This window comes from Clarias gariepinus, chromosome 19, assembly GCF_024256425.1.
Source record: "Clarias gariepinus isolate MV-2021 ecotype Netherlands chromosome 19, CGAR_prim_01v2, whole genome shotgun sequence".
NCBI lineage: Eukaryota > Metazoa > Chordata > Actinopteri > Siluriformes > Clariidae > Clarias > Clarias gariepinus.
Window position 1 is genome coordinate 13,612,068 of NC_071118.1, and position 16,288 is coordinate 13,628,355.

The following is a 16,288-nucleotide window of genomic DNA, read 5'->3' on the forward strand; positions in this document are numbered from 1 at the left end:
ACTTTATATTGAATACTATTATAATCAATACCAATTTTTTATCTTTATATTTTAAAAGTGGTTTCAGTTTTTCTGTTTTTGCACACAGAAAAAAACAACTCATCTAGCACTCAAAAGGTTATATGGTTTGGATTTAACATTTATAAAATGTTCTTAGCCAGTACTACCTTAAAAATTTAGGAACTCTCTTCTCCTATTCTAAAAATGAACCCTTGTCATTAAAAGCTCTAGAGTTTATATACTGTTTTTAAAAGATTTTTAAAGAGTTAGAAAGGGGACAGAGTCTAGCAAAGGGTCAGTGACATAAAATAAGTGGTTAATACTAAGGCTCCTGTTAATTATTTATACAAAATAATCTATACACTAATTACACAGATAGATAAATTAGCAGTTAATGCCTCTTGCCTTACTAGATCACCATCATGTAATATTAGGCTCTCGTACCTGCCTGCCCAGCTCTGATCCCCTGAGGAAGTCATCCACAGATGCTCCTCTTCTGCGAGATTGATAGCTTTCCTCATCCTCTTCCTCATCTGAGTTTTGAGAGTGAAAGCCCTGACTTCGCCTCTCCATCTATATACAGCAAAAAACTTTCAGAAACCTCAGTAACCATATCTGCTGAATTCCAACAGATTTTGTTTTGTGTGATGAATCCTAAAAAGGCCCCAGCACAAATATCCCTACGTAAACAACTTTACTGCATCAGTCAGCACTCACCCGCCCACTCTCTGCAGCCACTCTTTGGGCAGCTTCACGGGCGATGGCTTTGGCCATTGTATCCGGGATGAGCGTGCCTCTGGGCTGGGGGAGGATTCTCTGAGGAGAAGGGGAGCGGCGGTTAGGGCATGGCGGTGCCTCGAGAGTGTGTCCATGTGGCAGAGCTGGGGGAAGGCCAGACGGAGAGCACACAGGCTCCCATGACTGTGCAGGACCCCCAGCAGGGTGAAGCATTCCCGGTACCTGCTCTTTGGTTTCCAGTTCTCTGGCACTTGGTGGTCTATGTGGCTGGGGAAGAGCCAGCTGGGGAATGTGGGGTTGAGGCATTGGAATAGTGGGTTGAGGTACTGGGATTGTGGGCTGAGGTATAGGGATGGTAGGTTGGGGCTGGGGGAAGGGGAGAGCAGGTAATGGTTGGAGGTGAGGAGGAGATGGTTGAGTTGGATGGGGCACAGGATGAGGCTGAAGATGAGGGATTGGGTGATTTGGGCGAATGGAAAGTGTTTGTAGATGGGAACTTGGATCAGGGACAGCGTGAGGGGGAAGAGCCTGCATTGGGGGTGGGAGTGCAGGCTGTGGAGGCAGGGGCTGGGGCACTTGGTGTGGTAGAGAAGATTGCACATGGTGAGGTGGAAGGTGGGTTTGGGGTGGAGGCACGAGCAGGTTGTTAGGAATGATGGCAACTTGCGAGTCCTGGCTTTCGCCTTGTGCTGATAAAGTCCTGACCACGACCTCACGAGCCTCCAAACACTGGATACAGTTCAGATCCACTGTTGTGAAATCAGCCATTGGGTACAACACCTCAGCAATCTGAAAGGAATGGCATGTCCAAATGTTTGTAGAGTCCGGTTTGCTGAATTATGCTGTTAATTCTCATAAGTACAAGTTTTTGATTTGACTAGTTGTTATCTCTACAATGGTAATTCATTTGATGAATCATGTTTTTTAAAGATTTTTTTAGGCATGTGTATTAATTCTGGTAATATACTGTGCATGGTTCTTTACATTACACAATCTGTTTATAAATGGTCAGCTGTAATACTATTAAACACACAAAAGCATTTATTTTTCTTTTAGAAAAAAATAAATTAGTACAGTTTTGGGTAAAACAGCAAAGTGCTGTCAGATTTTAAATTTAGTACATAATCATATTAAATTAGTTTTTATTTAAAATGCTAATACTGGCAATGATGAAAATACTTATTTTTAACTTATATGATCCAGCTCATCAAATGATTTTACTTCAGATAATAATCAAGATCATTGTTGTGCTCAGAATACAAAGCATTTCTCAAAGATCCCCAGAACTATGGCTATAATCCCTGCGGTTAGAGAAGTAGCTGTAATCACTTATATTATCCAATAGAGGGCACAAGTATTACCTAAAACAGCTTTCCTAGTTCCGAGCTGAGATTCAAGTTAATTCTCATCATACAAATCAGCGTTTTGACACACAAGGGTTAAAGCTCTACACTATGCAAGAAAGTAGATCTCCAGGGACCACTGGTCTACATCATGACTGAAACACTGTCTGCTCTTCTCACTTTAGATTTAAACTGTGGATGTATCACATAAGCACGGCTGATTATTACAAATGCAGTGATTCATGCACTCACCCTCTGGCCCTTGGTACACACTGCGTAGCCAATGACGTTGGCACCATTGGAAGTTCCCATGGGCGTCAACAACGGAGGTTTCCAGTGAACTTGCAAAATCCCTGGAGCCTGTCCAACCTGGACGTGCACCTCGTTGGGTGGCAAAGGAGGGCCTGCGGGGGGACAGATAATGCAATCCTACTGGAAACTGCAGTTTGAAACAGAGTGTTTTCTTGGTGCACAGCACTGCCCACCTAAAAGGAGCAGTCGATCTTTATGGAGCCATATACTGTGCAAGTGATTTACAGTTTTCTGGGTGAGGGAAAAGCTCTTAAAACTGCTTAATTACGTTGTACGGTGGCCAAAGCCCTTAAATAATATCCTGTAAGTATACAGTTTGATGGTTTAATGGCTGGTTTATGCATAGGGTCTTATAGTGATGCTTTAAATTTTTTTATAAAATTTTATTTATCTTTACACACTGATTACTTGCTAAATAGGTTTCTGTTAAAATGCATCACTTACTATGCCATGTCAAGTTCTGCCAAAAAGACAATGTCAACTTCTTTGTAGTCAACTAACGGATTCCTATCTCTTTTTTTCTCCACTAGTAGTATTTCACCACACCTTTCCACCCGCTGTACAGTATATTCAACAACCACTACTCAAAAGTCTTTAGGCAAAGGTTTCTCTGTCTAATGCAAAGCAGAACCCACTCAAGCTTGAGTTTTCAGAGCTCTCCTTATTTTTTTACAGTATAACAATCACTCTTCATGCCGTTTAATTGAGGGCATAAGGTCATTGTGGGCATGGTTTACACATTCAAAACAATCTTTGTTTTAGAGAAGCTTGGTCTCAAATCATATTTGTGCGGTCTTAGGCCCAGTTCCCACTTTCATGATTTTTGCTTTTTATTTTCAAAGAATTTGTTAAACATGATGAGCCTTGGTGGCATACAGTAAGTGTGTCAGAATGGGCTACGAATGTTTGGACATGCTCAATGGTGTGGCAGAGCAATGTTTTTTTTATGATCCACAGGTCAGCCATAACTCCACTGTAGGTTTCTGTAAGCCTACAGTATCTGTGCTCATTTGTGACCTCCACATTCAGTCCTAGCCACCACAGTAGCACCACAATGTTACATGATGGCCAGGCAATGAGGTGAGCATGTTGAATTCAGCACTACTATATTTGAATTTAAAAACAAAAGTGTAATATTAAATTATATTATATTATATAATAATATTCAGCCATAAAAATAAAATGCTAAATATTAAGCCCAATATAGAGAAATGAGCATTGGGCATTCGTGATCCTGTCACCAGGTCACTGGTACACAATTGGTAATCAATGCAAATCAATTCACCTGACAGTAATTTGGTTGATTGGTGTACCATCCGTAGAACGAAGAATCATTTATCAAAGGTCTCCGTGTATGAATCCTTTTTATGTAATCGCATTATCTGTGACTTGACCATACCAAATCATTATCTTTTCTGTTTCTTCATGAGCGCCGGCATATTTCACCATATCTTTGGTTTTAGTTCTTCGATGTTATGCTGGGACTAAACACCGCAGAGCCTATCGGAGCCATGACGATCCGTACCAAAAATTGAGTAAGTGGGATCTGAGTTTAAGTAGTTTTTAGAGTTTACTGTAAGTAGTTTTTTGAAGTGACAAATTCCAACTATTACTCATTGTTACTGTGCTCTATATCTTTAAGGCCAGTTTCAATAACAACATTGTAAAATAATTGTGATAAAGTGGCATCTAACCTGCAGCCTGTGTGCAGAACTCAACTCCTGTCTCCTTTTTCTCTCGCTGTTCCAGTGGCATGTGCCAGGGCACCTGGTGTGGTTTGGCCACCACCCTCACCTTGTACACAGTGGTGGCTTTCAGGTTGCTGAAGCGTAGTCTGTAACAGCATGGCTTCACCACGGCATGCTCAACTCCATCCAAAAACACTGTGTGGGAGTAGTTGCTGTTGCTGGGGAGCCAGGAGAGCTCTGCTGAGTCACGCAAGATGTCGTCCAAGCGCAGGCCAGTTGGGGCCACCGTGACATTCCGTCCCACCAACATGGTGCACCGAAGCTCATCCGACAGGCCTCGGTCCGTCACGCTCTGCACTGACACGCGGTATGTACACGCAGCCAGATCCAGCTTCTCCACTAGGAGTTTGGTCCTGCCACTGAAGGGCACAGTGGCCCGCACCTCCCCATCCACTAAAACATTGTAGCAATTGATGTTGCCCCATCCGAGGGGCACTAAAGGTTGGTCCCAAGCCACGATGACACTCCTTGCAAGCTGTTTGATTAAGTTAATTTTTCTTGGGTAAGGCACAATGTCATCAGCCAGCTCTTCAGCATCTAGAGTGCCAGTCCCATTACTACAGGGCCCAAAGGAGTCGATGCTTAGGTTGTCCAGGCAAATGCCACCGTCTATGGCTGTGAGGCTTAAAGAGCCATGTTCCAGTTGACCTGGATCCTCTGCTCCATCCACAGATGGTTTCTCTTTGTCCTGAACGAACTCCACAAAATTAGAAGGGACCAAGCCACGCTGGCCATCCAACAGCTCTCCTGGAAGAATTGTAGAAGATGAGGTCTGACTCACACTACTTCACAACAGCAACATATGACTCATGCAAGATAGCATAAGATTATGTAATATAAATGCTGTACCACCTGCATAATGAGCAAATAAGGTCTGAATGTAATAGAAAGAGTGCACCACCAAACATTGGCAAAATTTACTACGAATCTCAGCGCTGAAGTAATTCTTTGCAAATTGATTTCGAAAACAAAAAAATTGATCTAGTACTATTCCTTATTTTCCAGATTTGGGCCCTGAAGTGCTCAGATTTTTGTAAAAACGTGCATACATGACGAACACCAAGGTTTACAATGGAGCTCGTCGTTTTACATAACACATCTTGTATATTTTGCATATTGTTAACCTAATAAATATGCATTTGGGTTGCTTCTACATAAAAGTATAACATACAGTGCAAAGCCAATGCAAATAGGTTAATTTAGCATCTGCTATCTAATTCATTTTAGGCTCAAAGACACACTGTGAATGTTGATTTCGACCAGGTATTAAACTTGCAGAAGCCAGATTCTGCCATTTGAACACAAAATGTTACAACTGAAAAGTTGATTTGATTTTTTTCCCTCAAGATGGTAACTAATTCTTATGTTATTTTCATATTTTATACTCTCTCCATGTTCACATCATTGATGCTAACACGACGTTACCCACACTAGAAACACAACACACACGTACTGTATGTATACATTTTTATTTTACATAAAAAGTATATTTTAAATTATTTTTAAACTGAATCAGGTTTTATCAGTGTTACACATAATTATGTATGTGGATATACGTTTGACATTGTTATATTTTCCTGGAAGTATTTAATCAGTGTAAATATTGCCTCTGTTTATTGGTGCATAACTTGTACTGATGAATAGGGTACGGGGAGGCCAACACATTATGAAAAGCAAAATATGAACTGCATTTTGTAATTTTGCATCATTATCTCCACAGGTCAATTTGTATCCGGAACTGTTATTATCTTAAAATAGACCATTTCATTAGCAGAAAAGGAAAACTATGATAAAACAGAAGCAAGTGACTTAAGTAATAAGAAACTTTCAGAAAGTGTTTTCCCCCCACCGGCCGTGCACCTGCAGGGTGCTTAAGAAATTAGCAGCCCTGCCGATCTGCTGTTTAATCTGCAAACCCTTCAAGAAGCACTTATTAAATGCCTGCTGAAGAATGGCATTAAACTCAACCCAAATTACCTATTTAATTATACACTTTGGGAGTCTTGTATATTTACAGCGGAAGCATTACAAAAATACAAGGTACCAATGCAATGATTTAATCGAAACAAGCTGATAGTTTAGACAATGCAGTTCACCTTCATAGAATCCATCATCATCCATGTCTCCATACACATAAAGATATTTCCCAGCAACAAGAGGCAACTCAGCCTCAGGATGCTCATTGGGTCCATCGTAAGGATTATAACTGTTCGGAGAATCAGAGTGGGAAAGGAAGAGTTGAAAATGTTTTAATCACAAAAGCTCTGCTCAAAAAGCAGTAGCTGCACAAATATAAAATGTTAAAACATTCCCATAAAGAAATAATTGTACTAAAGGATTTTAAATATTTCCCCATCAATGTGTAAGTTTTGATTTATTCACTTAACTGAATGCAACTCTGACAAGTACAACAAAAATAAAAGAAAATGAACAAATCAAAAAAGCAATAAAATGATAAAATTCATCATTGATAACAAAAACGATTTAAACTACACAGGAAATAAAAGCAATACAAAATGTACAATAATCATAATTTAAAGATATTTAAACACAAACACACAACCAAAAAAGAAAAGTAAATTTATATATATATATATATATATATATATACATTTATAAACTCACCTGTAGCGAGCCGTACAAAGACGGACCTGTCCTGTGTACCTTGCCTTTGATCTTGGAGCTGGACTCACCTCATTATCCATCTGTGGTCAGAGATTAATATTTCGTTTGAGGCACAAAAAATGTTTTCAGGCATTTCAGGGACAAACTGACCATTTTGATTCATACAAATTCACATTTCATACAAACCTAAATAATTCTTTTGACTATGTAAAGCTGCTTTGCGGCAATAAAAATTGCTAAAAGCGCTATACAAATAAAATTGAATTGAATTGAATTGAATTAGCCATCATACAACAATTTGAAAAAAAACAGCGACATCTTTGGAGACTCTGAGTGTATGTAGCTTCTTCAAATAGCTTGTACAAACTAGTATGAAGCCAAACATGTACATCAAACAAGCTATTTATATGATTTTATTTGTACTAAACTAGTGTGTCTTAAAAGCGGAATTTTAAAAACCAGTTAGATTTAAAGTTTATATTAAGGTTTCTTATGTTAAAGAAAAAAAGGAAAAAAAAAAACAGTGGACAGGCCATGCTCACAAGCGCTAACAGCAGCACTTGCTACAAGCCCACAAGAGACATACTACAAGCAACACAAAAGACGTGTGGCTTACTTGTGTGAACATTGGATAAAGAAGCAAATTTCCAATGGCAAACACATCTTGGATGAATGACTCCAGCACTTTTAAGGTGAAAGAGATTTGTAGATGATGAACACACCTCTGAGGTGCTCATTGATTGGGGTCTTGTTATTATGGCGATGTCAATGTGCAAGGGCGTCTCAGGCGTGTCTCCGCCGACCTGCAGTGGCTGGAGGAGCTCAGAGATTAGCGGAGAACCTGCAGATCTCTCAACACCTGCACAACATAGAGTTACAGCCAAATGCCAGCACCTGTCAATCATCAACAGGCCTCAACAGTCACCTTAGAGAGATGCTCTGGGTTCAATTTATCCAAGAGAGAACATTCTAATAATGTATGTATGTGTGCGTGTGTGTACAATATATATGTATACACATACATACAGTGGGGCAAAAAAGTATTTAGTCAGTCACCAATTGTGCAAGTTCTCCCACTTAAAAAGATAAAGAGGGGTCTGTAATTTTCATCATAGGTATACCTATGAGACAAAATAAGGAAAAAAATCCAATAAAAAAATCACAGTGCAGGACTTAATGAATTAATTTGTAAATTTCTTGGTAAAATAAGTATTTGGTCACCTACAAACAAGCAAGATTTCTGGCTCTCACAGACCTGTAACTTCTTCTTTAAGAGGCTCCTCTGTCCTCCACTCGTTACCTGTATTAATGGCATCTGTTTGAACTCGTTATCAGTATAAAAGACATGTGTCCACAACCTCAAACAGTCGCACTCCAAACCCTACTATGGCCAAGATCAAAGTAAACCAGGAACAAAATTGTAGACCTGCACCAGGCTGGGAAGACTTAATCTGCAATAGGTAAGCAGCTTGGTGTGAAGAAATCAACTGTGGGAGCAATTATTAGAAAACGGAAGACATACAAAACCACTGATAATCTCCCTCGATCTGGAGCTGCACGCAAGATCTCACCAAGTGGGGCCAAAAAGATCACAAGAACTGTGAGCAAAAAGTGAATGACCAGCAGAGAGGTTTGCTAAAGAGAATCTGGATGATCCAGAAAAAGTTAGGGAGAATGTCACATGGTCAGATGAAACCAAAATATAAAACTTTTATGTAAAAACTCAACTTGTCGTGTTTGGAGAAAAAAAAAGTTGCACCCAAAGAACACCATACCTACTGTGAAGCATGGGGGTGGAAACATCATGCTTTGGGGCTGTTTTTCTGCAAAGGGACCAAGACGACTGATCTGTGTAAAGGAAAGAATGAATGGGGCCATGTATTGTGAGATTTTGAGTGAAAACCTCCTTCCATCTGCAAGGGCATAGAAGATGAAACGTGGCTAGGTCATGACAATGATCCCAAACACACTGCCTGGGCAACGAAGGAGTGGCTTCGTAAGAAGCATTTCAAGGCCCTGGAGTGGCCTAGCCAGTCTCCAGTTCTCAACCCTGTAGAAAACCTTTGGAGGGAGTTGAAAGTCTGTGTTGCCCAGCGACAGCCCCAAAACATCACTGCTCTAGAGGAGATCTGCATGGAGGAATGGGCCAAAATACCAGCAACAGTGTGTGAAAACTTACAGAAAATGTTTGACCTCTGTCATTGCCAACAAAGGGTATATAACAAAGTATTGAGATAAAATTTTGTTATTGACCAAATACTTATTGTCCACTATAATTTGCAAATATTTTTTTTTTAATCCTATAATGTGATTTAAATCACAATGTGATGAAAATTACAGGCCTCTCTTATCTTTTTAAGTGGGAGAACTTGCACAATTGGTGGCTGACTAAATACTTTTTTGCCCCACTGTATATATCCAGTGGAATCTCAGATTATGAGCATACAGTAATTTATTCTGGAAGTGGGCTCGTATTCCAAAACACTTTTTCTAAGCAAATTTTCCCATAAGAAATAATGGAAACTCAAATTATTCGTTCCACAGACCAAAAAATAAATAGATAAAGAATTAATACAAAATACAAAGTAAAAATAAAACATATGAACCTGCACTTTACCTTTAAAAAAAGTAAACATAAATCCTGACAGATAAGTGTTTTCACTTATGCGCGTTTGCGCTGTGTGTGTGTGTATGTATGTGTGTGTGTGTGTTTGTGTGTGAAGTAAGAGGAGGAATCAGCCTCCCCCTTCTCATTTTACACAGTAAACCCTTCTCCTCTCTTTCATACACAGTCGCATTGGAGGGTTTTCGAGCATGAACCGCCTTTTTAAGGCAATTGGATTCAGGTCAGGACTTTGACTCGGCCACTCCAAAGTCTTCATTTTGTTTTTTTTCAACGATTCAGAAGTGGGCTTGCTGGTGTGCTTTGGATCATTGTCCTGCTGCAAAACCCAAGTTTGCTTTAGCTTGAGGTCACACACAGATGGCTGGGCATTTTTTTTTTTCAGGATATTTTGGTACACAGCAAAATTCATGGTTCCATTTATCACAGCAAGTCTTCCAGGTCCTGAAGCAGCGAAAGAGCCCCAGGTCATCACACTATCACCACCATATTTTACTGTTCATATAATGTTCTTTTTCTGAAATGTGGTGTTACTTTTATACCACACATAATGGAACACACCTTCCAAAAAGTTCTACTTTTTTCAGTCCATAGAGTATTTTCTCAAAAGTCTTGGATCATCTGGCAAAACTGAGACGAGCCTTTATGCTCTTTTTGCTCAGCAGTGGTTTTTTGTCTTGGAACTCCGCCCTGCAAACCATTTCTGCCCCCAGTCTCTTTCTTATGGTGGAGTCATGAACACTCATCTTAACTGGGGCAAGTGAGGCCAGTTCTTTGGATGTTGTTGTGGGGTCTTGGATGAGTTTTCGCAGTGCTCCTGGGGTAATTTTGGTCAGCCGGCCACTCCTGGGAAGGTTCTCCACAGTTCCATGTTTTTGCCATTTGTAGATACAGTAATGGCTCTCACTGTGGTTCGCTGCAGTCCCAAAGCTTTAGAAATGGCTTTATAACCTTTTCCAGACTGATAGATCTCAATTATTTTCTTTCTCACTTGTTGTTTTGGCATGATGTCTAGCTTTTAAGGATCTTTTGGTCTACTTGACTGTCAGGCAGGTCCTATTTAAGTGATTTCTTAATTGCAAACTGGTGTGGCAGTAGTTAGGCCTGGGTGTGGCTAGAGAAATTGAACTCTAACCCTAACCCTAGGTGTGATAAACTAAAGTTGAGTTATGTTTTAACAGGGGGGGGCAAAGAGTTTTTCACACAGGGTTATGTAGTTTTGGATTTTGTTTTTTCTCTTAATAATAAAACCTTTGAGTAATATTTAAATGTGTTTGATGATCTGAAACATTAAAGTGTAACAAAAATACAAAAAGTAAGAAATTAGTAAGAGGAAAAAGGCAAACACTTTTTCACACCACTGTGTGCTGGTGTGCTTGTGTTACATCAGTTCATTTGTAACTGTGGTGCGAGCAAAAATCGATTCCCCACTTGTGATGAGTTTAAAAGATGTTGTGGTCAGAGGGTGTACCCAGTGCCAACTGTTAGATACTCCAAGGAAGGTCAGAGTTTTTTTTAAAGAGAATCATTACTGGTGATGAGACACTGATTTATCACTACGAGCCTGAGAGTAAACGGCAGAGTACGGAATGCAAACATCCTACAGTATTTCACCCTCTAAGTAAAAGTTTCAAAGTCAATCATTAGCTTTAAAATTGACGCCTACTGTTTTCTGGGATCCTCAAAAGGCAGAACTGGAAACATTATCAGGAAAAAAGTTTAACAATCAACAGCACTTGTTACAGTAAAATGCTAATTAAGGATCTGAAGCCTAAACGGATTAAACAGGTTAAAAGACTGCTATCCAAGAGCGTTGTGATCTTGCGTGACACTTCTAATCATTTAAAGGTGTTAAGGCATCCTATTAGTCCTGATCTTGCTCCACTTTTTCCTGTTTGGTCCCCTGAAAGCAGCCCTACAAGGATGAAGATTCACTTCTAATGAAGAAGTGAATACAGCAGTGCATTTGTGCCTCGCGGCCCAGCCTAAAACATTTTTTAATGAGGGAATATGAAGGTTTGTTGACAGAGGGACAAAGTGTATTAAAAAGAAAGTAGATCATGTTGAACAATTGTCTTTGTCTTTTCTAAAAGTTATTTTAAAAAGTCTGCAACCAGAGTGAGGATAATATTTGACATGTACAGTATGTGTATATGCATGTAAGTTATTCAGTAAATAAGGGTTTCCTTTTGCTTCCAATAACCTGTATGAATCAATATTTTCACACTAAAAGATTGTTGAAGTGTGATTATGATAAAGCATCATATTACTGTTACTACTGTAATACACGTCACACTGTTATTGACAGTGTTTAACCACATGGTAATGTCTTTTGTTCTAACAAGGCAATTTAATAAAATTGCATGACAATTTAACGAAAGTGCTTTAAAGTACAAACATTGTTGAAGTACAAACTCAGTAAATGTCACTGATTTTCAGGACTCTCTGCCCACCTTTCCCAGTGCGACACTGCAGCTCGTTGAAGAGGTTACAGATTGCTCTTGGTGACAAGTTCGTTTCTGGCCAGCATTCAGGATCAGTGTGCAAACCTAAGTGAAGTTTCTCCAACTCTTTGGACAGAATGTTGCACTTGTCACTCTGAGTCTGGCATTTCTGTTCCAGGTCATGAACTTTGACCTATATGGTTTGGAAAAGATAAGAAGAGGACAAAAAAGAAATCAGACATATTTTATGTATTATAAATCATTGTAATTCTTTGACTTTCTACATGGATCCAGTATAGAAAATAATCTTTATGTAGAAAATTACTATGAATATGTGGCACTCATATTAGATGTGTATTAAAAAACACATTATACATTGCCTGTTCAAAAAAAGTAGCATGCTCTAATATTTAGTTGGACAGCATTCAGCTTTGATTATGGCATACATTTGCCATGGTATTATTTGTACAACCTCATAACATCACAACATTTACTTCTGTCCAGAGTCGTTTTAATCTTTTATCAATATCTTGATGGGAGAGTCAAACCACTCCGTAACTTATTCTTCCACACATCCCAAAGGCCTTCAACCCAGTGGCCAGTTCATGTGGGGAAATGATTTCTCTCGATCCAAAAACCATTCTTTCACAATTTAAGCTTAAAGAACTTAAACTTGGAAATGTCATCTTGGAATATTCCCATGTCATCAAGGAAGAAAGAAATCCATCAATGGGATAACCTGTTCATCAAGTTTCATTAAGCTGCCAGCAGAAGCTTAAAAGTGAGCACTTCGCATGAGTGCATGCCCATCGATCTGGAATAGGGTAAATCTGGACCACATGATTGTTCCAAAGTCCAATCTTTCTCACTTTCTTTATTAAACATAGTTGTGATTTAAAAAAAAAAAACTGTTTAAGTGTAAGTACATATAACAGTGTAAGTACATATATCCAGTGACGGAAACTTCAAAGGACTTTTTGTAAGTCGCTCTGGATAAGAGCGTCTGCAAAATGCCTAAATGTTAATGTAAAGGTAATTTAATCCCAGACCGGGACCAACAGTTTGTTCCACCTCAGTAAGATACTAAACTTTAGCATTGTTTAAGTGACTGCCATTTTTTTGAACTACATTTCTTCTGAGACCTCTGATATGGATGAAAAGAAATAAAAAAGATACTCACTGAGGCAGTGTAAACATGCAAAGCTTTTCACCATTTACTCTGAATGCAGACACTGAAGGGTCTGTTCATATGTTTCCTAAACTGAACACAATGCAATATACATTTCTATAATGATAATAAGGATGAATTAGTCCTAGACTAACAGATAGTTATAGTGAGGTTCCTTATTATTTGTGTAATTTCCTTTTATCATCATTATCATATTATAATCCAGTTTCGTGAATCTGTTAAGAGAGAGCTATATGAGATGATATCTGATACAAGACCACTGTAAACTTTATATGGATTCAAATTAAAGAGCTCTAAAGCTGCTTTCCCATACCTAGTGTAATGTGTGCATTAAACAGATTTAACTCCACTTAGCATCATGCCCAAGAACACCTTACCCATGATCAATCACTGTAACACAGTCCCCGTAATGACCTTTGGTTTATTATATAATCATCCAATTGTTTACTTACTGTAGTAAATGCTCTCCACTGCTATGGAAGAGTTAATGCTTTTTTCCACTGCTGTATTTCTTACCACTTAATTATGATTTTCCACTGCTCCTTTTCGGTCCATCTATGTGTTACATGAGCCCAAACCAACCCAAGTAAAAACGTGGTGTTTTCCACCAACAGCTGTTTCCTGGTATCTGGGTTGCAGGTTTGCTACAGTACAATGGTGGAGAATGCAGTCATGAGAACAGATACAGATGAAATGGATCAGCTGTTGCAACACCTTCAAAAGCAGTAGGTTATGACCAAGAGATTGGCTCATGGACATCAGGTGGTCACCCAGGATCTGGTAACTCATCACACACAGAGACAGCCGGCAGGGATTCCCCTTCCTGATCCCTGCCACAAATCTCAGAAAGTTTACAACCAACAATGATGTAGAGGCCTAACTCCACACCTTGCATACTGTACCTTCTCCACTTACTGCCAGACTGCCCACACCCTGGTGCCCATTGCTGAACCACCCTTCACTAAAGAAGGTCAGTGGTCCTTTATCACCCTCTTCAAAGAAAATGTCACTGCTATGACATCACTAAAAAGAAATCATGGCCAATTGAAGTATTATGGCCAACTGTTGCCCTACAAGTCTACATGGGTGGAATGGGTGGACATACCAGCAGGCTACAGATGGATAGCCTGATGTTGGCAGAGGTGGCTAGGAGAGAGAGAGCCCTGGAAAGGTTCTTGAGGCCCATATCTCGTGAGAAACAGAAAGCAAATGAGATGTGAGTGGCCACCTCCACCCAGGGGATGACGGAGGCCCTTGAATGTTCTTTGGCCACCCTTATAATGAGAGATCAAAAAGCCTCCACACCCAGCCACTAGTCCAGTGTCCATCAAAATTTCTAAAACCTTGGCCTTAAACATGATAGCCCAAATGAGAACCAGGACTGCAAATGACCCCATCTCGGGATGTACCAATTCCCACTGAGTCTGACCTTGCTGTTCCTGCTCCCAAGAAGCCAATGGCCCTTCACCGCTTTGTGGCCATAGAGCTTGACAACAGGGTAATACAATCCCAGACCTGGACCAATAATCCACTTTCACTTCAGGGAAATACTGAATGGCATTTATCAAGAGGAGTCTGGGACTAACTGAGGCATACTATCTGGGATCAGCGGAAGCCTCCAAAAGACCCAGAAGGAAAAAAGTGGAAGCCATGCAAGAGTGTCCTCATCCTGCCAATAGACGATTATGCCTCTCTACAGTGTGTGGCCAGGGCCAAAAAATGCAAGAATATCATGTGGGTCTCTCCAGGATTTCTCCAACACGAACTGGGTGCAGAAAAAGAAAATGCTCATGGTTTCTCCCAAAAACATTGCACTGGGAGTCGTAGGATGGGGGGTGGGAGGTTGTTACTGTGTCAGTGTTCCACAGGCTTATCCACACAATCTTCATCTTAATCCTAATGCACCTACCAGGCAGGTGATGAAATAGAGCTGTTCTCGCTGTTTTGGACCTGAGGAAGGCATGTGGCAGTGGGGTGAGACAAAATAATAACAAATGGCTGGCAAAGCATCACTGCGATAATTCTCTACCCTCCTGGAGAAAACAGACATCTATAAAAGGGGCCTCAGACTGCAGGCAAGTGAGTAATCCTTACACTATCTGTCTTATCCTGAATGTTCCTGTGCCCAGATTCTACTGGAGACGCTCCGCTCTTATTCTGCAAAGATCTAGCCGCCTCCAACCAACAGCTGCAACCCCCTGCATCACACAGAATCTCATGAAACTCAGATGCCCTACAGAAATTTTCAGGAATCAGGGCACTTACACAAGAGATGAGCATGCACTTTTTTTGTCATTGTCTTATTCACACATCTCTACCTTTCTCCCTATACTTAAAGGTCCTACACATCATATTTTTCATTAAATGTTAATATGATCTTTAGGGTCCTAATGAAAAGTTTGTATTATACGTTAATTAAAAATTCAAAATTATTGTGTAAAAAAAAACACTAATTTTACCTGGTAAAAACTAGCTCTGTTCTCAGCAACCTGTTTCAGTACATGCTAATTTAAATGCTCATGAGCTCTGCTGAGCCCGCCCCCCCCAACCCCAACAGTAGTCGTGCGGGCAATGCTTTGGACTGCATTACCCACAAAGCATTGCCCACAACGCAGTGCTTTGTGGGTAATGCAGTCCAAACTGGAAAACGCTGGATTATAGAGCCCGAGCCTGTTTTCTTCAGTCGTTTTTGGTTTGATTTAAGTACGGAACCTACGCGGAAGTTTGTAATATCGCTTGACAACGCAGAAATTAAAAGAATGGACATGCATCGACTCGATTTGTCTTTCTCATCACTGCATGGGCATGAATTAACGGGCTGTTACGCTGCCGCAAGCAACAACAACAACAACAACAACCGGAGAAGCTTACTGAGAGAGATACGGACGCGATGTGTTTACTGATGTGTTTACATGACTTCTTAATCTTCGACAGACATCGTTATAAACCATCTAACATAACAAAGGTAAGCATAATATAGTTTTCCGACTACGTACACAGTTTGCAACTAGACAATCACCTCAATGCATTGTTTATTATAAACGGGCGATTAGGGATTATATAGAGACGGATGTACACAGAGAAGAAGCCATAACCATGTTCTATGAGAGTATAAGTTAACTTACACTCCGCATTCATCGTGATTATTACAAAAGGTGATCTGTAAAGATTCATAGAAAAAAAAAAATACGCTTACTGAGCCTGGTGAAGATGAAGCAGGAACACAAAGCGTTAGTACAGATCCATTTTTAGGAGCAGCTTCCTAG

At 39.9% G+C, this 16,288-nt stretch overlaps 1 protein-coding gene across 6 annotated transcripts in view; it reads right to left on the bottom strand.

Annotated features, from left to right (window-relative positions):
* rimbp2a (RIMS binding protein 2a) overlaps positions 1-16,288 on the bottom strand; it is a 75,324-nt gene that overhangs the window by 8,457 nt on the left and 50,579 nt on the right. For 4 of the 6 annotated variants that reach the window (XM_053479071.1, XM_053479068.1, XM_053479066.1 and 1 more), the window contains 8 exons: positions 11,843-12,026; positions 7,489-7,625; positions 6,767-6,846; positions 6,238-6,347; positions 4,088-4,888; positions 2,334-2,485; positions 718-1,527; positions 445-573 (listed from right to left, as the gene is read on the bottom strand). In XM_053479071.1, coding sequence (XP_053335046.1) covers positions 445-573; positions 718-1,527; positions 2,334-2,485; positions 4,088-4,888; positions 6,238-6,347; positions 6,767-6,846; positions 7,489-7,625; positions 11,843-12,026 — 2,403 coding nt within the window. Of the gene's footprint in view, positions 1-444; positions 574-717; positions 1,528-2,333; positions 2,486-4,087; positions 4,889-6,237; positions 6,348-6,766; positions 6,847-7,382; positions 7,442-7,488; positions 7,626-11,842; positions 12,027-16,288 lie in introns of those variants that run through there. The other 2 variants (XM_053479067.1, XM_053479072.1) reach the window with 2 other exon arrangements.